Source organism: Myzus persicae, unplaced genomic scaffold (genome assembly GCF_001856785.1).
Source record: "Myzus persicae strain clone G006 unplaced genomic scaffold, MPER_G0061.0, whole genome shotgun sequence".
Classification (NCBI taxonomy): Eukaryota; Metazoa; Arthropoda; class Insecta; order Hemiptera; family Aphididae; genus Myzus; species Myzus persicae.
In genome coordinates this window covers 63,486-90,616 of record NW_019104092.1, presented here as the reverse complement: position 1 = coordinate 90,616, position 27,131 = coordinate 63,486, and the positions used below count along the sequence as shown (strand labels likewise).

Genomic DNA, 27,131 nt, shown 5'->3' with positions numbered 1-27,131 from the left:
CAACGCATCGCATCCTAAGGTAATGACCATCGTCGCCGTGTGCGCACCGACGTCGACGCTAACAGTCGTGTGTTGCGTGTCGTGCCGATCACGTCTCCTATTATTATTTCTCCTTTTCCCATAGACATCGGCCGACGTTAAAGTCACCGGCGCGTTCGATTTTATTTACCGGCATCGTTTCCCGACGTCGTGTACTTCCGGTTTTCCGGTCTATCCGCCAATCGAACGTTTTCGCAGAGTTCACAATAAGGATATCACGCACAATTGTTATCGTTATCGTCACCGGTGAGTACACAGTAATACGAGATATAATGTAGCTGATAATAAACTTAGACCGTAGTTTTTTTTTTTATGTCGTTGTTTTTTAAATATTTTTTTATCAGTGTCGATTTGTTTACAATCCTTTTTTTCGCAATTTGTCCGACGTTCCGACGCGATGACGAACGAATGTCAAACAATACGACGTAGGTATAAATCTAGCGGCTAGCATATACATCATATCACTGGTGTCCCACTGTTTTGTACCAAACAGTTTTATCGTTGTTTTTTTTTTTCGGAATAACATAAAATTCGTTATTTTACCGTGTCTTATATCTAATAGTACACTTTATAGTTCGACTTTTGTTCAGTCAAAGGTGGAAAATAACCTCAGTCGATTGTGTTGTTCCAGTTAATAACTTATTTAATAATTATTTTTTTTAAGTATGGTTAATGGTTATGGATAAGAGTTTGACAGATTTTTCTGGTTTTTAATTTAAGAAAATGCTAAGTTTTAATTTTTAATAAAAACGAATCAAAATAATATCTGCTTTTGTGTTTTTCTGAAAATCTGCAATAAATGAAAATTTATAGCCAATAATTTGTGGGAATGATATTTTAAAAATACAACCCCTGATTTCCGCAGCAGTGTTCATGTAGCTTTGCAAGTTTTAAAATGTTGTGAGGGAATCAATGAGTATTATATAAATTTGTACGTAGATTGTAGGTAACCTCGAGTCAGCGGTCTGGTAAAATGTCATCCGAATTTAGGACAGCTCTGTACGGGCAACTATATTAAAATAGGCACTGTAGGTATATCTAGCTTCCGTGACACGGATGAGTTTCCGATTTAAATGGGGAAAATGCGATTACAGTACGCACCGATTTCAACGTCGAGACGCTCTTCGTCGGCAAGTACTTCAATCACGTTTCGTCCGCTGATTTTTTTCTCCTAGTTTGATTATCCGTAATAGACGAACCAAGTACTGAAGTTGATCCGGAGTGAACGTGTTGTTCAAATGTGGACGAGTCACTATACAGAGTGATTCACCAAGCACGCTCATCCCCTTTTTTTCTTTATTTAAGCAGTTATTCAAAATCCGATTTTTAGAATCTTTAAACATACTTTGACCATATTTTCAAATTCTTGGGGTTTTTTGTACCACTTGTTAAGTGTCCTGTGGTGATTCAAGCTTTTCAAATGAGAGCCCTTCCCCCTTCCTTTTTTACTGCAAATTATTTAGCAAATAATTTTTTTTTGAGAATTTTGATCTATCGAAATCAAAGATCGAACGAGTAGTTTCTTAGATATTACTCATTATGTGCTAAGGACAATGGTCGATGATTATAAACCAAGCACTCGATTATGTAGGTAGGTATGTACAAATATCATACGATTTATGTAAATTAAATATTCGTCATGTTTTAATTGGTTATTATTTACAAATAATTATTAACACAATTTTTCTCTTTTATCATTTTCTTTTTTCAATCGTTGTAGTTATCCTGCAATCAGTAATTTTTCAGGATTCATTCTCATTTGAAAAACATAATTCTGTATCGCCACGGGGACCCTTAGAGTAAAATGCTCTTAAAAATATGGTCTTTGAGTTAATAATTACAAAACTCAGATTTTGAAGAAAAAAGGGGAGAGTGTGCAAGGTGAATCACCCTGTATAATAATATAACATTACAATCATTGTATTATAATTATTATATTGAACCGACGTATTAATTTTAGCGACCGTTTTCACGCAATCGTGTCGGTCGAAATTTTCTAACCACCGTCGCTCGCCGCGATAATAAACTAGAAATTATTAAAATTTCGAAAACCCTCCCGCACTATCGGTTCAAATAGCGATTTAGTCGACTGCGAATTGAAACGATTTCGACCGTTTTATCGGCAAATCGATTTCGAGAAAGTATAATTCATTGGTGACGCACATCCGGCTAACGCGAGCGTTGTTATATATACTCTATGTGTATACCTATATAATATTCGTGTAGCGTAATATAATCTCGACAACCGAATCGAACGAGAACAAACTCGATGCGACGTGTATATAATAATATACAGGAAAGACTGGTATGATATTGTACGCCGCTTGAACTCGAATTAATAATACGAATGTCTGTTTTGTGTCGACCACGTGCTTGCAATATGTAGGTAGCTGTACTATATGGGTTAGAAAAATAACAACTACGGCGTATAATGATAATTTAGGCTGTTTACACGGTTTTCAATTATTTTTGTCGAAAACAAGGTAAGTACTCATACCGATTTGGTTAATATAATATTTTTTATTCTTTTGCGAAACAAACGACTCCGTGAAATCGATATACCTACCTAATATTATAGTACAACATGCGCTACAATATAATAAGTATAAGCATTGATTTTATAATATACTAGCTGTCCAAATTTACAACGTAGTCCGAGTCAAAGGTTTGTTTTTTTTAAAAGCATCTTTGTGAAAAAACTGTGTATGCCATTTTTCGACTAATAATTATAATGATATTATACAGTAGGTAATGTAATACGTAATCTATACCAACCATTTAAATAAACAAAAAGATTAGTGTCTTTTTGTAATCTGAAAAAAAATTGCGTTTGTGATCTACTCTTGTGCTACCTATATAGCCTATATTCGTTGAAAAAGATTTAAAACCTTCTCCGTGATATTATACTCTATAATTTAAAAAAAAATCAAGATAATCGGACGAGTAGTTTCTGAGATTAGCTACTACAAAGAAAGTATATTTCACGTTCGCCTATATAGTTAGAGATGAAATCAGTGGTATAAATAATATCGAAGGTATAAAAAACAACGAAAAATGATGACATACAAAGATGATGCCATAATTTTGTTGTGTTTGTATCTAGATAAAGTGATGGCTGTTGAGACATTTTGTTTAGTTGAATCGTAAAAGCACTTACTTACTAATTTTTACATTGGTAACTATCTTATCATTTAAATCCGACTTCGAGAATGAACATATTATACACTGCATAAGTGTCTCGATTTCTACTTTTTGAAAACAAATTTCAAATTCACCAGAATTTTTAGATTGTCCGAAATACAGCAATCTCGTGATTTAAATGCAATACGATATATATAATATTATACTTCAAACATCGTTGTCATGGTCAATCGTACTGAATATGATTGAACACGTAACGGTGTTATCTGATAGATAAGTTTGAATAATAAAAAATGGATTCAAAATCATTACCATTTGATATACAATTAATGTTTACTACAAAAACTGATATAATAAAAAAAAACATTGTTATTTTTCAAATTTTCTTCTATTTCTACTTAACAGTAATAAATGTTGTGTATTATATAATCATAATGATTTCTGACTTTGAAATTTCTTAGTATTTTCTTGGTTTAACAAAATAACAAAAATACCCAACTAATAGTAAATATTATTTAGTAAACAATAATTACAGAAAATAAAATAAATTGGTTTCACATAAAATGTATAATTATCACAATATAATTTCAAAAATAACATAATATTAATTCAACTCACATTTTTTAATACTTTAATAATGTTTTATTTTAATTGATTCAGGCCATTAGTTTAACGTTAACTTATAATTAATTTACAGTGCTGTGATTACATTGTGATACTGCGATGTTTAAATATTAAGTTATATAATTGTATTTCTTTTCTGAATCGTATGATGCTAGTATTTGGATTGTAGGTCTGGTCCTAGTGCTTTTCCGATATGTTGCGAAATATTTTATTTTTTCTCGTGTCTTCGTAGTTTTAGCATTCAGTGATTATATGTTTGACTGTGTAGGCCACAAGCTAAATATCTATGAAAAGTAAATATATATTTTTTAAGAATTCAAATTTTCTATTCAATCAACTACAACCAGCTGACGGTGTCAGCTTGACACCAAGATGCAATTTCCTAACAATACTAATTTTTTGCTTGAAGAGGTTTTTATTATTCTTAATTCAAATGATTATTTCTTTCGACAATATTATTGTTCTATAATTCTATGATATATTATAAAATTCTAATAAATGTACATCGCACTCGTATTTTGTACGTATTCGCTAAGACTATTTTCGTTATTTCAGTAGGCAATTATTAATTCTCTTGAACGCATCAACACATACGTTTTTAGTTTGTTTTCGATTCAATCTCAAGTTCAAATATTTCGAACCATTCTCGTACAATATCTATTTGTTTGGATAGAAGAGAGCGTCCATTTATTTTTTTATTGAGAGTGTTTATTAACGACAATATTTTAAACACCGGTAACAAAATATATACCTTTATCCTTCAAATATGTTTCCAAATGTAAAAGATACGTATTGTACCTATGAAATATGTTTGATTTCAATCCTTCATGATCGTGCGTACATATTTTAAGTATGATTATATGTGAATAATTTATTCCGGTTATGACAGTTAATAATGGTATTACCTTAATAATAATAACAATATTGTATTACTTACCTTTAGGCTGCAGTCCAAAACAAAGAATTATTATATTTACCTAACTATTATATGGCTATACACTCATCGCATATTATATGTATTTGATGTATGTATTCAGCACACACTTTTAATACTAAGTGAGTTTTGTACGTTTAAGCTACATGCAGCCAAGATTTGTTTTGCACGTACGAACCATTGATTACTGTGCATATTAAACCACCTTTAGTACGTATGAGTATTGAAGAAGAAAATTCTGTCATGATAAATTGTAAATAATATAGGTAACACCATAATATTTCGTATAATTATACAAACAGCGATTATGGGTATTTTTTTTTTTTAATCTACGTTTAATATGCATCATTAACGTACATTTATCAACGAACTTATACACAACTCTTCAGTTGTATTCTTTTTCTATGAATAAATTGTACTTAAACGGTGTATATATCAAAGACTCGGATTGAGTAATTTCGTTCCACTGATATTTCATATTTATTACAGCCCTTAGAAAAAAACCTGCTGTCCTTGCCCCTGTTTAAAAAAAAACAACAACATATAACCACGTGTTTTTAGATGCTGAGCTTGATATTTATTATTTTAAACTATCAAGAAAAACAAAAGCATTAAAAAATGTGATTTTTTACTCAAAATTAGTTTTTGAGTTTTTTGTAGTAACTCAAAAAGCATAAACATAATACAGCAACTTTACATCTTTACCAAGTACTCACGTAAACAATAATATTTGTATTAGCATTTATTAAACATGATACAATTTCAAAAAATGTTGTCCTTTTTGATGATATTATCATAGATATTTTCAATTTTCTTCTCTTTTTTTTTCGATTTATGAGTGATTACATTTTTGTTTTTGAGTAAAAAAGCTTGAAATTTTATAACAAGGTTTTTCTCATACAAGTCTCTCATACTAATGATTTCAATTAAACTATCTAAATTATGTATCTAGATATATTCCCGACCAAGGATACCACTTAAAATCCGATTTCCCCACCATATAGTAATAATATAATAATATATATTGCTTACTTCTGTCCTACGAACATTATAATAGCTTAATATAATATGTGCACTGCACACGCATAATATTATTTATGTCATATTATATGTTATTATAATTTCTAATGAATTGTTTATCAATCGTATGAAATTATTGTTGTTGTGTCCACCGCAGACTAGCGGACGTAATAATATTGTTGTAAAACGAAATAGGTAGGTACTTGATATTCAAGAACATATTATAATTATACCATGGACGTGGGTATATTATGTTTCAAAAACTCATCGGTACAATGATTTACAGTTTATGCGATATAATACAATGGTACTTATGATAGACATTATTAACGATTTGATTATTTTAGTACAAAGACTTAGGTTGAATATTCTATAGTCAAACTGACAAGTCATAATCTCATAGATCAAATATATTACTCTCAAAATATTATTGTTTATTTTTCCGTTGACGCAACAAGTGTGTTTATGGATTTTTTTCAATTTTTTCAAGGGAGATTATCTCTATAATATGTTTAAAAGGTACAGAATGATCATTAACTGTACACGTGCTTGTTTTTTCGTATCTATACACTCACAGCCATTAAAAACAAAATCACGGCTTCTCGAAAACACAACATTCGTGTCTCTACATAATGATGGTTGTTTGAACAATCAACATAATAATTTGATAAAATATCGCATACACTAGGATTTTAATTAGATTTATTCTCAAAAATCTTCTATTTAGACTGAGACACGCGTAATGATTCCCGAGAATCAATAATAAAAAAAAACACATCATTGTAAAAAAAATACGTTTCGCTCCGCTCAGAATATAAAAAAAAAACAAAACAAAACAAAGAGAATTATAAAAGATTTTACACAACTCATAATTTTTTGTTTTGCGTTATTTTATTATGATTTTCACTAGGTACGTAAATTCATTTTTATTATTATTATTATTATTATCGCTATTACTATGTATTCAAATGGAATTATTATAACGTACACTTTAGAATTCCACATTTTTAAAATACACGCAGACACTACATAATAACATAATATAGGTACCTACACCGTTAGTAGAAAGTATTTTTTTTGATTTTATATAAATAAAAAACTGTGTGAAAAAACCGGATTGTTTGCGTTAAAAGTTTCACAATGTGTTTTGTTTTCCATACACACAACACCGCAGTATGTCGAACCGAGATCATACTATTATTATCGTTGTTGCTGTACGAAATAATTGCTTTGATAAAAATCGTCCATGAAGCGCAATTATTCACGAATTCACGACACACATGTTTTTTTTTATTAGTCGTTATCTTCAATTTATGCCATTTGTGTATGTGTGTGTGTGTGTGTTCGTACTGAATTTTTCTTATGCGTAATGGGTGGATAGGTATTTATTTAATACAACTAAATTGAAGACCAGCATTTCCTCGACTCAAATGTTACGACATACCGCGAGCTATGGTCTTCTTGCGGTGTACAAATATTTGATGATAATGTTTTTTATCGTCAACGCTCTTATCAATCGTATCGGGGTTAAACGTTGCTCTAATATTTTCGCATCTATTTATTCGACATTAAAATACAATGTACATGGTATATTATAACGCACACACGAGCGGTATTTTACTCGTAACATTATCGAAAGAAAGCAAAACAAAACTCGTTGTTCTCGTACCCACCTATACCCGTACTTATAATAATATGATATGTTGTTATTATGTTGTTACGATAATTTACCGATGTATTATTATCGTAGAAAATAATAGCTCGAAAGTAGGTAATACATATATTATAATAATAATATTGGCGACGTGCATAATGCCGCAGAATAGACAAATAATGCAAATTATTATTATTTTTTACCTATATAATATATTATATTGTAAATGACAATAAACTGTCTCGCGGATAGTTAAGAAAAAAACCCTTAAAGACACGACGCGTTGGGTTGTGTTCAAACATTTTTTTTTTTGTTCTCACATAATCCATTATACCTAATAATATCAGTCGAACAATAACGACGTACGTTAGTATCGCTCGACTGTGCCCACTACGTCAATGATGTGCGGGAAACACGCTGTCGACGCGACGTCAACATTTAACCGACCGATATAGATTGCAGACTACAATATTTTATGATTTTACATTATTATAACACTGTTGCGATTTGAAATGATTTCGGACGGTATGCGTATAACATTTGATGCTACCTGACCCACCTAAATCACAATCACCGACGGCGCTTTTTAAAAACCGTACCGGTTTCGTTTCGTATAGGTTTCGAAAGCTGCTGTCATTGCACGTGTGCGTACAACGCTCGTCATAATAATAATAATAATAATAATAATAATAATAATAATAATAATGATAATAATGATATGTAACAATTGAAACGTTCATACTATGACGTTTTGTACGAATTATTTCGGACAACAGATTGTTCTCGTCACGGCGTCCCGGCGGGGACGGTAGTCGAAAACTCGCGGATTAAGAAGACGGTTGCGTAACGCGAATGTTTCAATATTATTGGCCTGCGAATATCGGCCGAATATCAAACAATTTTTCGTATACGCAACACTTTAATATACGTTTACTCGTACCAATAATATTACTGTGATAATCGATATAATATTGTTATAATATTATAGCGACGTTCCGCGTTATAATTAAATATATTTATATTGTTTTTGAAAACCGTCGTCTCGAGATGATGATATCAGAGTTTAAAACCGCCGATGTTTCGCCGACGACTGCAGCAACCGGACAACGTCGTCGTACTCACAATAATAATATTTTATAAATTAATATAATATTATCAGTCGGTTTTCAAAATTATGTAAGTACACTCGCCATCTCCTATATAATATACACCGCGATGTTCCGCTAGGATTTACCCATTGCGATGTATCCTGAGTTAATAAATATATTATCATAAATCTGTTTTTTTGTTTTTTATTAGACTCGCATAGACAAGGACTACACATATTGATATTTTTTCGTTTTCGAAACAATTTTTGTAGAGTTTACTTTTCTGAAAATCTTGATCGTTCAACATATTATGTATATTTTCATGAATTTCATTATTTTTTTTATTTTATATGTAGAACGTCAAAAAACCGGTTTTTGTCCAAGTGGTGAGTCCCCCCCCACCCATGCCTAATTGTTATATCCTCGTGGGACACCCTGTATATATGTATACATATTATAGCAACGCTTAACTGACGTAAGTGCAAGCTATGTTATTATGTGTAAGGTGTATCGTCTTCTAGCAGCGCGGGCCGATTGTTAAAGTCGAATATTATTATTATTATTTTTTTTTTTCAAGTACCGTTATGTGCAGTCGCCTCCGGAGTATTGTATACTCCTCTCACTATAATAATGTGCCATGTGTGTTACGTTCGAGGTCAAAGATCAACCGAAAAATTACCATATAATTACATCTGTGTGTAGGTATATTACACAAAGTATAGTGGAAGTAGTACTGTAGTAGTAGTGGTAGTAGGTAGTAGTTGTTGTTGTTGTTATAGGTCGGTAAAGTATTATGGCAGTGACTGCGAGTTGTAGTATGATATATTAATATCACAATATTATAAGACACTGAGTGATCACCTCGCATGCTTATCCACAGTTCATTAAGCATTTATTCAAATTTTGATTTTTTAATTTTTTAAATATTTTGAAACACTTAGATTTTTTATGTTGTGTAGGTTGACACCCAACATGCTCACTGCTGCACAGTTCATTAGGCATTTACTCAAATTCTGATTTTTAAATTTTTTAAATATACTCAAAGAAGATATTTGTAAATACCTACTCCTGTTTTCTATGTTATGTGTCATGGTGGTTATACATAATAATATTCAGTGGTAGTATGGTGTCGTGGTGTGGCAGGTTTGATTTTTTTCAAATGGGTACTTCCAGTTTTCTCAGTACACATACTGAAAGCAGATGTTTTTTTGAAAAAAAATTGATCGCGCATCTAGAAACAATATCGAAATTCGACCGATTAGTTTCTGGGCTCCGTGCACTAACGGTATCATAGGTCTTTATTTTTAAATAATTCGATAATCCAGTACACGTTTAGTCACACTAAAACGTGATGAAACGTGTGCGCCTATTATTACCGTACATTAATAATTATGTTATACCGTAATGATATTATTGCTATTATTATTTTTTTTTGTGATATAACTATATAAGACATAAATATTTTACGCTCGTCTGTTTATCCGATCCGCTCGTCTGCAACTGTATAGTTGTAGCGGTATAGACGAAGCGTGTAAAATTTGAACCGATTAGAAAAATTCGTCGTCGTCGTTGTAGAGTGTGTAATACCTACAGTAATCCAAGACGAACGATAACCCGGTCTACAGTAGGCCTAGTTTTTATTTAGAAGACCTCATCAGAGTGTTGTTTTTTAATCGATCTCTCTACTCCGATACTCTGAAATTTTTAAAAGTTATAAAATTGTTATAAATTACTTTTTTGATATTTTCTTAATGTATAATCGTGTGTTGGCAAATTATTCTGTACATGAGTCTTGAGTATTTCTAGAGGATTTGATAATCTCACAATGAGATAAAACATAAAAATACTATAATATATTCCAGATACACTTGTATTTTATTAAAACTGTTTTCACTATACAACTTAGCATAAACGCTAAGGTAAAGGATTAGGTACCCTCAGGATACAGTACTTATAGTGTAAATTAGCTTCCGTTTGTTACTGGTGTGTTCATCATATTTGGTGATGGTGTGGCCCATGTCTTGGTCAGTTTAATTATACAAATTTTAATTTGTTTATCATACCATGAAATGGTCTAATCATAAATAAATCGTATTTTGCTTAGAATCTCATATCAGCATCTAATTTCATGATATATTTCAAATGCACCTGTATTGTATTTAAACTGTTGTCATTATACAACTTTGCATTATAATATCGTATTTATGTTTATTTGCAGCAGCAACAGTTATAAGAACATAGTTTGTCTCCTCGTCACTCGCCAACCAAATGTCACGTAACCCGATCATTATAAATAAAGAAATCAGTAAATAAATAAATAAATCACTTCGAGACAAGAAATGTCTTCGCCAAACGTATGGGTGGTTTGCACCCTGTTGGCCAGCGTCCTCTGCGGAACCCACGGAGTAAACAGCCCGACCAAAACTTACACTGGATACAAGCTGAAGCCAACGTCTCTGCGCATGATTTATCACCATGACCAAACCATAGCCATCGTTGAGATTGGCGAAGGCAAAGCGCTCCTCAACTGCGAGCTCGTCGAAATCTAGTGAGTAAAAACATATTTTTTATACCAACCTCGTTGAAAAGCAAATGTAGGAAATATTATAATAATTTTTTTGGGGGGAGGATGTTGTCGTTTGGAAGATTTTTGAGCCTAAAGGGACAATAGTATAGTCCTCTGGAGAAAAAAAATTGCCATAACTGCACTGCATCCGATTTATTTTTTAATAACAATTGGTAGCTGCTCACTAGTCACATGTGTTTCGTAAATTTGAACAAATTTAGTAATGTTATGAATACGTCTTGTAATATAAATATTATTATCTCTGTAATATTCTACACAGTTTTAAGATTTTCTTATTGACTATTTCGTCATTTTTTAACGATTCAAAAAATATTTTTTGGAGCCATTACAGACTAACTTTAGCGTGAAATAATGTTATTAAAAATAAATTATCGCGTCAAATTTAAAATTTGTATTCAGATTGCGGTCTAGGTATATTAAGTGCACATATATAATTTACGGTCTGAATATTTTTTAAATAACGACAGTAACAGGGTCATTGCGAGGTAGGTAATTACAATTTTTTTTAGTTTTTAAAACCATTAAATATCAGCTAATCAAGAGTAAATTAATTACTCACACATATTGAAAAAGTTTAAATGAATAGGCATAATCAATATGATCAACGAAAAAGAATATTAACTTGACTGTTTCTTTTCTCTGCCACGGAATACTTAATATTATAGCTATTTTTCTATCATTATCTGATCTGCAATTTCTTACGTATGAGTCAGAACCACGCTTGCTATATTGTTATCAAAAGTAGGTAGGTACTCGTTTTTAATTTATCCGCTTCGTAACCAACCTCAATCGCTGTTCATAACTATTATTCATTTTTGAAAATATTTTTTTTACCTTGTTTTAAGTCATTGCGAAACAATATTAAAATATATATATATATATATATTTTTTTTTTAAAGTTTTTAGAATGACTATACATTTTTTTTAACTGTAGAATATTTTTTCTGAGAATTTCAATAAATTGTATATAATAGAAACCAAGTTTTAAATGATAAGTTAACTACTCATCATAATTTAAAGGTGACTGAGTAGTGGACAAAAAAAATATATTACTGGCTTACCACTCTGTGCCACGGCATGCATTTAAACTTTAAAACTAATTGACTATATACACTCGAAATTTTATTTTCATTAAATTAAAATTTTTAGAAAGTATTCCGTTTCCGGATAGGAAATTAAAAATATATGATGTCTTTAAAAAAATGAAAAAGAAGATTGAAAATAGTAAAAATAATTACCATCTTTTTCATAATAATATAAGGATTCACCATCAAAATAATCACTTAATAATTGTGCTTACTTATCGTTTACCCATAGTAATGCATTTATAAAAAAAAAAGAATACCGAGTGGAAACGACGATTAGCGTATGCACTGATGAACAACTAATAGATAGTGCACAGTCCTGTAGTTGTCAACTACATGGTTTTGGCTTTTGCCGTTTCCGCCGGTTTCTAAACGATTTTTACGCCTCGAGAAATGTGCATAATTAACGATATAGGCGCATGAACCCGAATTCCGTGGTGCCTATAGAAAACGACCGGTAGAACACTACAATTTCTTATAATACTGTGAAAATCGATGTCATTAGAATAACTTCTCCACTTGACGCCACTTTTTAATAGTAATTTAAGTAATTAAAATAAAAGAAATACATAAATAATAATATCGGGCATATTATTGCAGCAACGCCGTAAAACGATTGAAGGAGTATTTTGTCGCAGTAGTACAGGTTAAAATCACAGTGGGTGGAGATCAGTAGATAGGAGAGGGTTTAGCCCCTTAAACAATTCTCAACCCCCCCCCCTTAATTAAAAAATAAATTCCAATTTTAGCTTCGTCGGACTCATCTCATTAATGGAACTTTAAACTTGTTTTCTTATCAAAGGTATCAAATACAAATTTGAAAATTGATTTTACCGATGAAACATTTATAAAATATGTGTGATACACACAATAAAAGTAACTACCTACCTAATAAATATTTTTTCTTAGAGCTTCTAGTAGGAATATTATGATGGCTCTACAGTTATGCTACAAAAATATATTACAATTAATGCAATCAGAGTTTAAAATATCAAACAAGATTAGTCTTAATAAAGTAAACGAACCTATTATGTACCATAATTTATAATATTATATGAATGCTAATGACACAAAAATATTATTTTGACAAACTGTTAGATTGGTAAGGGATTGTGGTTATGAGTATATATTATGCCTCGGGCAGCTTAAATGTGATCTTTATTTAAAAAAAAGTTGCAGTTCAAAATTCCATCTACGTTTTCAACTTAAACGCTGACGACAGTTATTGGGATTAAAAGTATCGTGGTGTTTTGATAAAAATATGTTGCCTATTATTATGTTTTTACGTCAATGGAAGACCGTGGTGACCAATTATCATCTACAACACCTACATAACAAAATTAGATACCAACAAATCGCAGTACAATATATTATCATAGTGTACAAAATAATATAATAAATGCAAACATACAATTGTGGGCAAGGCCCAAACGTCCAGAGTTCCATCGAGGGATGACGAAGGGTCTCCCGTCATGTCTACGTTTCGGGGGATGAATCCGAGTCTTATCGCCGGCAGCGTTTATTCACTTTTCTCTGTAATTTTCTCGGTATTCTCTGCAACAAAGGACACTTAGGGTCATCCGGGTTGATGTATCATAATATACTTTATTATGTTATTATTATTTTTTTTTCTGCATATTACAATAATATTAAAATTGTAGGCACACGTGTTTTGTGTTTTGTTGTGCCGACTGCGCTGTATGAGCAACGAAATAAAAATAATATTAATATTACAATAACGTACGTTTTCGGTTTTTATTATGCGTTCTCGGCACGTCACTCGGCGGACAACAATAATTGTGTTGACCTCTGCGCACACGTTTGCAAAATTAAAATACACTCATTGTTACACATAACAATTATTATTATTATTATTGTGCACGCCACCAGGAAGTGGCGATGGCCGGACAGCAATAAATAATAATAATATTATATTATAATAGTGCACAATGAAGTAACTCGTACCTAAACGAGCGGGCTTATACAAAAGACGAACGTTAATCACAGCAGATAACCACAACTATTATACTACAAAAATACTCGTTTGCACTATGTCAGCCGCTATATCCAACCGGACCGATTTTTATATGAATGCGAACAACATTTAAGTAAGTAAAGGTACCACGATATACCTTGTACTTGGTATATGGTCTATTTTAGGTACCTACGTATTAAGTATTAATTATAATTAATCGAGGAATATTTAATTTATTTTTCGAGTTGTATAAACCTCACATAACACAACAGTAAATCAGAAAACAATATTTTTGATTTTATTCTATTGATTTGGATGCTTTTGATCTCTCGGCGAAGCTGTTTTGGTACAAGCATATTATTTTCATTGGCAATCATACATTATGATCCTATTATTTTAATACATATTTCATATCTTATTATAATCGTTTGCTAATAACACTACTTCCTCCACTAATCACTACCTACGAGTAGGAATAAAATTATGCTCCTATACAATTATAAGCCTGTAAAAAGTTTTTTTTCTGAAAATGTATTCATATACAATATTACACAAGTAATATTAAGTAGGTGTACTTATAAATACCTACCGACCAATCGAAGGGGACGGGAGCTCAGGGTTTAGCCGTCTGTTTACAACACTCATATTACGAACAGATTTATAACATTGAGAGGATGTCAGCACACCATTTATTTCCTCTCTCTGACCAACGCTTACATACCAAATTTAAAATTATCAGAACCAACCCAGTGAAGTTAATTTTAATTTTAGAGTGAATTCACCTATTATCAAGCACTAATCTATAACAATTACCTGTGTCCCTATGTTGGATTTTTACAATACAATTTTATATAATTTATAATTACTTTTTGAAGTGTAAGTTATAATAACTTACACAGAAATTAAAATATCATAAAACAGCCAACTTAGGGACACAGGTCATTATTCATTACGATATCGTTAACATAAACTTTGATAATAAGTGAATTCACTCTAATATTAAAAGTGCTAACACACGGTCGGTTCCGCTAAACGTAAATTTGGTATGTCGGATAGAGAAAACATGTAGTGCACTGACATCCTCTTAAAATAAACACACTTTAATAACATTGTATTATTTATTTACTTTATTTATACATTTGTATACTTATATTAAACATATTCGGGTGCAAAATTTGTTGGATTTTGATAATAGGTAAAAATATTAAAACTTGTCCACGAAAAACACAAATATCGGCCAATGGCACATCACTACACTTCGTCGTATCACCGACTATGCAATCGTCTCACGGTCATTCGATTCCGAAGCTTAACGAGACGACGGTTTTACCACGACGTTGCGCAAGCCCATTAACAGCATAATAATAATAATATTTATAATAATGTATCAATAACTCGACGTGTAAAATAAAAATCAGATCTACGAAAGTCCTAAATGGAGCAGGCTGCAGGCCGAAACCGCAACAACCGGTTGTCGTCGATATTTTATATTTATATTAATATATATTATTGTGTATGCAGTGCATGGTGCATGCCAGTTGATTTGTCTACTTTTCGAAAATCAGCAGCTCGATAAGCAATCATAAATCATAAAAACATGATATTAATTGATTTGTTATTTCCAACCGTAATATTAATATTTTGCCTTTTGGCGTAACAATAATAATAAGTAATAACTATAATATAGTTATAGTATACTATCATCTCACGTGGCGCCATGGAGCATGAATATCACACATTGGAGAAAGATAGAGGTAAAAGTTTGGAGTCAAATTCAAAAACGATACTTTATTAGGCACTATATTTAATTACCTATTATAACAGCTACCATAAATCTGAATATTTTGAAAGCATAAATTGCTGGTATAATAATACTGCAGGCTTCTAAAATGTTCTGTTGGTGCTATTATTTTATTTTATATTTGACGTTTCACAGTACAATATTATTAGTGTAATATTAATAACGATGACGTTATCGTCAATTAAATAATCAACATGACTAAAATTTAACAATTATAATATTATAATAATCTTTTCATGGATACCCGGCCACTGCGGAATAACTGGACATGAAAGAGTGGAAATACTTGCAAAGAAAAAACCTAATAATTAACCCACATCAACGAACCATCTGAAACACAAAATCAGACACAGATATAAAATAAACGATCTACAACCGAGTTAAAAAAAAATTGCAAGACAAATGGCTAAAAATAAACACCAAATCAAACGAAATAAAAAGAACAACAGCAAAATGGAATAACCCAATGTCTCGCAAAAGAAGAGACGAAGTAGTATTAAATCGCCTCAGAATAACCTATTGTTATACACACTACACAGTACACACATGGTCCTCTCATGAAAATAGAGACACCAAAAATATGTCTTACGTGCGGATATCCAACCTCGATCGAACACATCATTACAGAATGTAGAGACACGCTGGAGGTCCGATAAAAAATACAACATACCTGAACACCTTCACTGCGCACAGGGCCTCAACGAAGAATCCATCCAAAATATATTATCATTTATAAAAATGATTAAACTGTATAATTTAGTTTAAACTATTTAAGTAAACATATCTAAAACAAGCCAATAAACACGTCATCGAGGCTTTCTTCTTCGATAAAAAAAAAATATATAATATATTATTAGTTAGGAAATTTTAAATTTTGTGGGGAACTAATGCGACACAATAATTATAGACCTTATTATATTACTCTCATCACTGCCGTGCCGAGCGTGATTTTTTTCTCGAAAAACCAGCATAATAGTATTAATACAGCCATCGTCAAAGTTCATGAAAGTTTATAGCTTCAATTAATTTGGATAGTTCTATTTTATTATAATATGTAATACAGTTTTTTGTGTTCCTTTTAGTAGTATTTTGTTACAAGTATGATTTAATTTAATAATGTTATTATGATAATGACCAGATAGGTATTTACAATAATTTGAATATCAATTGATTTTCCTCGGAAATCGTAATTATAATTAGCGGAGTAATGAAAATCTGATTCACAATCATTGTGTGTAAATATTTTGGGAGTAAATGCTACTAATTATTACATATAAACATTTTTTATATTTTTAAAAATATGTATTATACGCCTATTATGATATTGTCTAACGGGAGACCGATATAAAAATACATAAAAAAAAATATATACAAAAAAATTACCAATTAGTTTTATTAATACCAGAACAATAAATATTTTTTACAAAACCAATTTTATTTATTTAAAATATCAGATCATTTAAGTAATTATTATTATCTAAAATTATGTTATTTAAATTATTTAAATTAGTAAAAGTAGATTATTTTATTTTTTCACCTATAAGCAAAATAGTTTTTTGTAAATACCTCATTTTTCCATTTAAAATACCAAACTGAATTTTATTAATTTGTCGGTGAAATAAAAACTCACACTACCTACCTATATTCATAATCATAAAACATTTTCCGACATTTTTAGCAATATGTTTTAATGAATTTTATATATTGTTAATTTAAAAACAATTTCATCATGATGAAATGCTAACAGACAACAGCGTAACCAAAGGAAATTACGTTTACGTGTAAGAAGCAAATTTATAATTAAATGTAAAATTAGTTGGGCGAGTTCTGAGCATTCATGTAAAAAAAATTTTTTTCTGAGAAAAAAAAACATTGAAAATGGTATCCTTCTATGCGTCACTAAAAGAAAATGTGAATACAGCGTTTGTGCATTATGGCTTAATATATTTTTAAATTATCGTCCTTGCGATGTGACGAGAATAATAAATAATAATATTATTATCCTTTAATAAATTTCGTGAGAAAGAATAATTGCACTTTATTATTCGTGTGCCAAAACTAATATGAACAGTTTGTTAGACCAAAAATCATAATAAAAAAAAATAAAAAATCATTTATTTGTTTGTTTGTACTAATCTTTTATACACGCGAACACAATTGGAATGACAATAGGCCACACGAGTGCATATCAAGGCCGCTTAGTTTTAGGTACCTAATCACTTTGAAAAATTAGGTAGATAGGTAAGTGTAATTAACTCCGATGCGCGTCCACTGTATACCTTCTACGAATGAATCAAATTTCTGTTCTCAAATATACAATGTATCAGTGACATTCCATTAAGAAGAAGCCAGGACACTCCCAGAAACTGTTTTTTGAAATTTCTTTGTATTCAACTTGAAAGGCATACAAATAACTGATTTTAACAACATAATAATTTTTTTTTATTATTATTTATTATTAATGATATCAAACAAATACAAATGAATTTGGTTTCTTAACAATTATGAATGTCGAAGGCTTGTAGCCTGTAATGTGTGGTTCTTTTTCACGCGAAACCGCTTTCTATAGTGATCTAATCTCGTGTAATTACTACGTAACAGCGAACAATGATAGGACCATTAGTAAATTAATTTGATTTTAGTATTTAAAAATAATATTTAATAGTTTAAGTCTTAAATCGTCTTAAAATTTCCTACTTAAACCATCTAAATAAAAATGTGGTGACATATTATCTTAGTTTATAAATTGTATACATAACTACGACAAGTTTACGTGCGATATACAATCCAAAACTACTGAACTAATGTTGATGAGATCATGCTAAATTAGTGTGATTTTAAATTTGGTCCAACTTAAAATAGAGGATAGTTGTTATCTCGATAAGTAGCTATTAATTTATTTTATCGAAGAAAGGACTTTGAGAATTACGATGGACATTTTTGTTTGTAAATAGTTGCTATTGGTTACAGCTTACATATTATAATAAATATTAACAAGAGATATTGTCATTGATTACCTTTGCAGGTGAAGTAAAAGCTTGCATTAAATCTGTCTCGTTTATGGTTTCGAACAAAGAAATTATATCTTATAAAACAAATATGAGAGTTGAATGTATGTCTTTAGCTTATATAGGTACTCAAAAACTACTTAATCGATTTTGTGAAGATTTCACATCGTTCTTAAAGATATCGGGTTTAATGGTCTTAATGGAGATTAGGATGGGGGAAATCCACGGAAAGTTTAAAAAAAAAAAAAAAACGCCGGCTATTAAATGACGAACCGAACACACATTTTGAAACACACAATAGAGTCTATAATTTTAAAGGGCGGCGAAGTACACAGGATCAACTAGTAAACTATATAATATTATTATGTTATTATAGTGGCAGTGATTTTTACTACTTACATTATAATAATCGTATATTTATAGAAAAGTGACAAAGTAATATTAAGACACGTTTACCGGGAATCTTGTTTTTTCCCGTCGTTAAGACTCGTAATACTATAATAGGTATTATATGTATTATTTTTTCCCTATTAATGGTTACATAACAATCTTTCGTAATATGCAAACAATAAAATATATTTTCAGCAACGACGACGAAGGCAAAGAAATGTTGAAAAATCTGACAAGAATCAACAAGCCGCTGCGGATCACCCTAGACCAAATGATGAAACTGATTGGCCAATGCGATCTGTTGGACCCACACCAAGTCAATCCCGAAGAGGTGAGGCTGCACGCGCGAGGTGTCAACGGCGGTGATGAAATGAACTCGAACGGCGTCCAAACGACTACGTCCAGTTCGCTGTACTCGGGAATACTACCAGGTTCGTTAATAATATATTAAATTTTTATGTTTCACGAAATAACGCATCTTTTTAGCCGGCGATGACCACCAGATAGCGTTTAGGTATTAATAAATCCCGTTTACAAAACGTTGTACATTTCGATTTCAATTATAGGACCTAATAATATTACCTAAAATATCCAACATGGCAGTCCTATAAAACATTTACAATAGTGGTATAATAAAATATAATCTCTCTCTTTTTACAATATTTAAGTGGTTAAATTTTCTTTTAAATGTATCAATCATTTGTCGACAACGGTACCGATGGAATGAAGCACCCTATTATGGTGATGCGATCATACTTTTGAATTTCATTCTCAACGTTTATAACAACATTTGGTTTAAATATTTAAAATGTATGGAATTAAAAATGTCACCCGATCGATTTCTACTAGACATAATAATATTATTGACGAATTCAAATAAGATCCCAGAAATCTTAATATGAAGTGCTCTTTGCATAATTGGTTCCATTGGTTGGATTCACTTGTATAGTTACAAATACGTAGGAATGCCGGAAAATTTCCCAAAAAAAAAATCGGAAAAACCGTTTTTTTTTTCTCAGAGCTTCGGAAAATATTGAAAAATATAGAATATTAAAATAATAGGTACATTTCCGAAAAAAAACAATTTTAGAAAAGTTAAAAAATTGTATTCTCGCTTAAAATAATCTAAATATAAGAACCCAATTTAAAAAAAAATCAGATTCAGAAACCTGTCATTGTCTTTTCACATATTTTGACATTGTGGCGAACGTATCACATAAACTATTTTTTTTTTCAAAAAACTATTTCTTCATTCAATTTTTCCAGTAAATTCCAGTTTTTTTTGTTAAAACCATTTTTTCCTGAAATTTTAAATTCCCAATTTTTCGTTTTTTTTTACTTTTCGGAAATGTTGATCCTTATAAATGCGTAAAATACGTCATTATTTACACACTTACCATGCACACGTTGATACGACATGCGCTTATAAAATTGCCTATATTGAACTCCTTATAAACAGTCGGTTTGAAGCCCTTGATATCCCAAATAGGTAGGTAGTATATACTGTATAAAAATAGTAATTACATGTGATATAATAATACTACCTATGGTATATTATTATAGAAGTGCATTAGATAATTCGTTTTTATTCATTTGAAATATCTATTATTTAATCTATATATTGACGATGACTGCAGTCGTGGTGGTGTTGGTCATTGTAGCTTTGGCTTATCGATTTATGAATTGATATTATTTTATTGGCGCACACCGATGGTGACTAGGTATAAAGTAAAATTATATAAAAAGGTTTAATGCAATTACCTATAGCGACACAGAATAAAATTATATTACATAAAAACGTGATCATGGTGAATAATTTATTATGGTTTTTGTTATGTTTCAAATGAATTTAATCCATAGAACATAGATATTTTTAAAAAAAATTTTAAAAATGAATTATTTGACTTCAAATAATAAACGTTTTTACCATCCATAATTTTCTAAAAATGTAGTTGAATTTTAAATTGTCGGTTTTCAGTATTAAAAAATAAATTATTAATGGGTGATTGTTGGAGGCAAAACGGTTTTGGAAGCGTCAGTAATATGTACTTTAGCTTCTTTGTGGACTAATTTTAATTTTAAGTCGGAATATTATATACCTATTTTGTTCAAGACGTAATACGGGGGGGGGGGGGGGTAATTAATAATTACTATACTCTGAAACTTTTCAATATCATTTAAGTTTGATTTTCTTGCATTTCCCCACACTGGGAAAATTAGGGATTTATAGATGAGCAATTTAGAATCGTTGTTAGTGTGTTTATTATTGTTAATAAAATACTTTGAGTAGGCGTAATCGAAAATTTAAATTGAGTCGTTTATATGTCGTAATATGGCACAACTATGGTCTAGAGATAACCCAAGATATTAAGCTGTATGATTTGTGATTGGAATTCGAGTGTCACAGATGGAGACAGCGGGGAAGGTGCAAATCTAAAATCAATCATTGAATAATAATAATTAATAATGAATATAAAACACATATGATAGAACAATAATTATTGTATTATAATACTAATTAAATAATGTAAAGAATTTAATTACCTAAATATTTAGATTACAGAAGTATGTAAATTGTCATAAATATGAGATTTATTCTATAGAGTAGTGTAGGTGTGCACTTATAAATTATGTTTATCGACATATGTTTGTGTACATTATCGTTAAAATTAAAAATGAATTTTAATCAACAGAAGGTTTACAGCTTATATTAAAAATTTTTTCGGTTATATTTCATTGACAATTTCTCTATTTTATACTGGAGAAATGAGTAGGGTGTGATTTGGTAAGTATTCACCATATTTTTATTAAAATTATTTTTGGATTAGACGATGATTTAACATAATAATTTTTCAGAACATTAAAGAGTTAAGATACAAATTATACATTTCGGTAAAATTATCTGCATCTTATTAAGATGTATTTCTTTGTTACGTTGATTCCGGACAAGCTAGTCCACACAGCGATGGGAGGGGGGGGAGGTTGTTGGTTGCATCCATCTCACCAATTTTTAAAATGTAAAATGTAACCAACTTTTTTTTATAAAATAATAATGAATAAAATATTTGGCTATCATTTTTGAGCAATGATATGACGTTATATGCTCCTACAAAATTAATTAACGATGAATCTATAATTATTATATTATACAAAAACACACACATTTACTTTGACTAGGTTTGTACATTAAATTACCTATGTAATTATCGAGTCGATTAAAATCCCCCAGAAAATGTTCTCAAGTAACGTCACACATTCTAAACTCACACTGCAAATATGACGGTTACGAGGGAGTTATAAAATCAAATCAACCGCATACATAACTTAATCGTTACCTACTTAATAATGATATGATATGCATTTGTTTTTGAGTATAATAATTATTATGATAATATGTGCAAATTGGGTTTTCCGCACAGCTGTCGAGTTATTATACTCGTACGACTATTGACTATTATAATGGGAGATCTAGAACAATTATTAATATTGGATCACAATATTATGTAATAAAAGAATTTTAATTATTCAATAATTATGGTATTGTGTAAGCTACGAGCCGATAATCAATGAATACTGCATGTGCCGTCATTATAAACTATTATCGAAACAATTAACCGACTATTATTATTATTATTATTATTCTAACGATTAGCGAACGCCACTAATGTATAACAATTAACAGATTTTCGCGCGGGCACGCTGTTTTCTAAAGTACACTGATAGCGTTTTAACAACGCGTTTCAGATGTTACACACATATAATTATATTATAATAATATATAGATAAATAATTTCACTAATGTTTGTACATACACATAACAAATTATTGACTAAAATATTACGAGTGCGCCATTTATTCTGAGTACAAATTATGAGTACCTGCTTGCATATTACTTTCGAAATCATTTTACCCAGACAGACAGCAGACGAGTGAATGTAAATTTGTTCAAATTATAGCTGTACTAGTTTAAAATAACCAAATCTATTATTTTTTTTTTTTTGTCATATAACAATCGACAAATCGTTAAACATTCATACACGATTTTTGTTTATATAGGTTCCACAATCAAATGTACATGGTGTACGCAGAGCCGTACATTTCCATGAAATTTTTTTTTTCACATAGATTTTGTAATTATTTTTCTTATATTTATAGATTATTAATTGTTAATTAGCAAAAAAATATTTACCGTCAATATAGTTTTACAACAATATAATCTGTGTATTATCATCACAGTTTTTGTTATCATTACGAAATAAGTAATATTAAAAATTTGTAATGCTATTATTAAGTTGGAATTGTGACTACTGCTCCTACCCTAACTCTACCATTATTATGTACTTAATGTTTGCAAACAAAAAAAATAAAAAAATTGAAAAATCGATAAAACGTCAGTGTTGAACAATTTTCGATGAAGTTGCTGAAAATTTCAATGAAAAATAATGTTCAAGCTTACAGCTCTAGTTATATGGGTCCAGAAAAATTAAGTTATCATCGTAATTTTTTTAATAATTAATCGTTTTTTAAAAAGCCATGCTAGCATGAATATGTAATGTTTATATTTTCTAATCATTATTCATTGATTTTTATACTATTATTGGGATGTTGATCTTGTTCGTATTAGGTAGGTACTTTCATATTTGGTATATTGCACTCGTATTACGGCTTTGCATTTTATTTGACTGTAATTCAATCAGTAACATAAAGTGAAATTTACAGTGGACCTATAATTAGGCTATAAGAAATTAGTTTGGACAATTTTTGTTCAATTTAAAATTTTACAATGTGCTCAATTCGTAATACAAATTAGAGAAATATATTTTCATAAAGCACGTTACTTTTCTTCTCACATCTATTGAAATTTTCCCTAGAAAATGCTCGCAAATAACGATTCTGTGCATATAAATATTATGAATATACTTAGCGTAAGACATGTTCGTATTGATTACATTTGCATTATTCTATAAATATTTTAATTATGGCTTAGTTATTTTCATACTTCAAGCGAGCCCCATACTCAAAGAAAAGAAATATTAACATTAATTACAAATATTTAATTTATAGAAAAATTAAAATTACTATCAAATATTTTTTTTTTTTTTTTAAATTGATCCTGAGCCCGGCAACTGTGGCCATTAGCTATTAGTAGGTACTGTAGGTTTTTGTATTGATGGTTTGTATGTTTTTGGTACGGTAGGGGGGAACACGTGTGTGTTTGTTTTTTGGCAAAATTTCGAATGGGGCCCCCGTAGGTTTCTGCCATGCCCCGGGGGTGGGGGATGGCAGCACTTGTTCTCCGGTCACCGTGACTTGTCCGGAGAAAAATGCCGCCCGGTGGCCGAGGATCGAACCGCGACCGGCTGAGTCGCAGCGGAAGAGTCAGACCACTCGGTCACCTCGTCCCCCTATCAAATATTTGTCTACTCAAAAAGGTAGTTATTTCTAAAAGGAATTTTTATATTTAATGATAATTTATAATAATTGTCAACAGTTAAAATAGTTTAATGTAAAATATACACATTTAGGACTAAGTTTGACTAAAGCTATAAATTGTTTTTAGGTACAAAATGGTGCGGCAGTGGGGATCTGGCTTCAACGTATTTTGATTTGGGATCAGAGGTCAAACTAGACATGTGTTGCAGAACACACGATCTGTGTCCATCAAAAGTCAGATCATACGCTACTAGATACAACGTCACCAACGATTCCATGTACACAAAGTAAGTAATAAAGTTATGATTTAAATACAAAACATTAATATAATATTAACTGCATACCAAGTATACACAGAACTACAGAAGGTATTTCTTTTTATATTTTCAGTATAGTATTGACGTATTTGATATTTTTAGGTACACTTGTTTAAGTAATTACCAAAGATAATGATGTACCTAAATCAAGTTTATACGTTAGTAAAATATATACTTTCGTTGATTATGAAGTATAAATTATCATTGATTAAATAATCATATACTATAAAACGCTAATATACAATGTATATGTCATATAAAATATAGTTTATTCAAACAATACTTGTATGTAGGTGTTTAACACATTTGTAGTATAAGCAGATTGCACAATTTATCTTGTTAATCGACTAAGTATAAAGATTTTTTAGGAGTAGTACGAAAAATGTTTCAATAGGCAAATTTAACTAAAGAATTTAAATAAAAACATGTCAAGTGTTTCTATATATTTAGTTGAAGCAGTATCAGTAGATATTATCCTTGTATGTTGCGCAATAAAAAAAAAAATGTTGAAAAAACGTGTTTTTCGTGTGATAGAAGATAGAACCCTGAATGATGCAACCATTGAGTTATGAAATTCATTTTCACTCTATAGATTTACCATTTACAATAATTTTATCCATCTTAAAGTTTGCAGAACGTTCTATTTCTGTATCATATTATTCATCATATTTTTTGCCAACTAACTGGATCAATAAATATATTGTATTATGATATAGTAGATCAGACTTAAGAAGATGCTAAATCCATTAATTATAAATAAAAATCTTTTTTGTGCTTACAAAAACAACTCGGGTTATATAGTTCTAGATTTTTAGTAAAAAAATCAAATTTTCCCCATAAAAGGTGAAAACTTTGACCATGCAATATCGTTTACTGTTTTTGTCAATATCGCTTAGACAATTAATTGTATCTATTCATGTAATATCTTTTACTTAAAAGTTTTGCAAACTTGACATCATTGAAATTAAAACGATAATGCAAATTTAAAACTAATATTATATTTACCTATTTTTTCTTGAAAATTTGGTTTCTAACCAATATGTTACAACTTAAGTAATTAATGCTGCCTCATCGATTCTTCTCAGCATAAAATCATTTTCCTATGTAATTCGGTGTTTGTAGAATAACTATTAATGGTAGCATCACATTTAAGTTACATCATTTATTAGTACCTAAATTTAAAAAACTATCACACTAAATATTATATTTAATTTCATTAATATTGACTATGTTTATCAAATTTCCTAATAAGTGATCATATTGTGACGTCGGTTATATGATTTTTCAATGTTAGAACGAATAATTTTCTTGCTAACAACAATTTTTTTTTAGCATAATTTATTATCACTCAAAATTATTAAAAAACGTCTTACTGTGGTAATATCATAATCTATAGTAATCAGTTGGCATATACACCTATTTTCCAATGACAAGGATTATGAGAAAAAACAGTGGTGGTAGCCACTGATAGTGATATTAGCACAATACCATATTAATATGATAACAATATATTATTATAATTATCAACAATTCCCTATATTATCGATTATTGCAATATAATTATCAATAACTTAATATTATGATATACCTACATGAAGCATTATTATTAACTTTATAAAACAAAACACATTACATGATACACATTGTACTACATTTTTTTACAGATCGCATTGCATTTGTGACAAAACTTTTTACAACTGTCTGAAAAAGGCAAAACATTCAACCGGAGATCTCATGGGAACTTTATACTTCAATATACTTCGTGTGCCATGTGTGGATGAAAGGAATGGAAAAACAGTGTTTAAATTACCACCATTATATTAAATTATATTTTAATGTTTGTTTAATTATTAAGATACTTCATATTGTGTATTAGTTTATTCATATTTATTTTAATATTTATACATGAGTAGAAACTGATGAACAAAATCAAATTATACAATGTACATTACATTATCGAACTCAATGTTGACAATAATATTATTGTCGCAGTATTAATTGTTATACAAGTTTTAAAGTTTTATTAATAAATTTG

The 27,131-nt window shown here is 30.1% G+C and overlaps 1 protein-coding gene across 3 annotated transcripts; it reads left to right on the top strand.

The window, feature by feature from the left end:
- Positions 1-42: 42 nt before the first annotated feature.
- LOC111038650 lies at positions 43-27,131 on the top strand. 3 transcript variants are annotated; one of them, XM_022321841.1, is made up of 5 exons: positions 43-285; positions 10,722-11,048; positions 19,542-19,777; positions 24,907-25,066; positions 26,761-27,131. In XM_022321841.1, exons 2-5 carry the CDS (start codon positions 10,840-10,842, stop codon positions 26,918-26,920), a joined length of 765 nt encoding a protein of 254 aa, XP_022177533.1. In that variant the 5' UTR covers positions 43-285; positions 10,722-10,839; the 3' UTR covers positions 26,921-27,131. The 3 variants fall into 3 exon arrangements, with proteins under 3 accessions (XP_022177533.1, XP_022177531.1, XP_022177532.1); XM_022321839.1 differs by having other exon boundaries at positions 10,719-11,048; XM_022321840.1 differs by lacking the exon at positions 43-285 and adding an exon at positions 8,247-8,588 and having other exon boundaries at positions 10,719-11,048.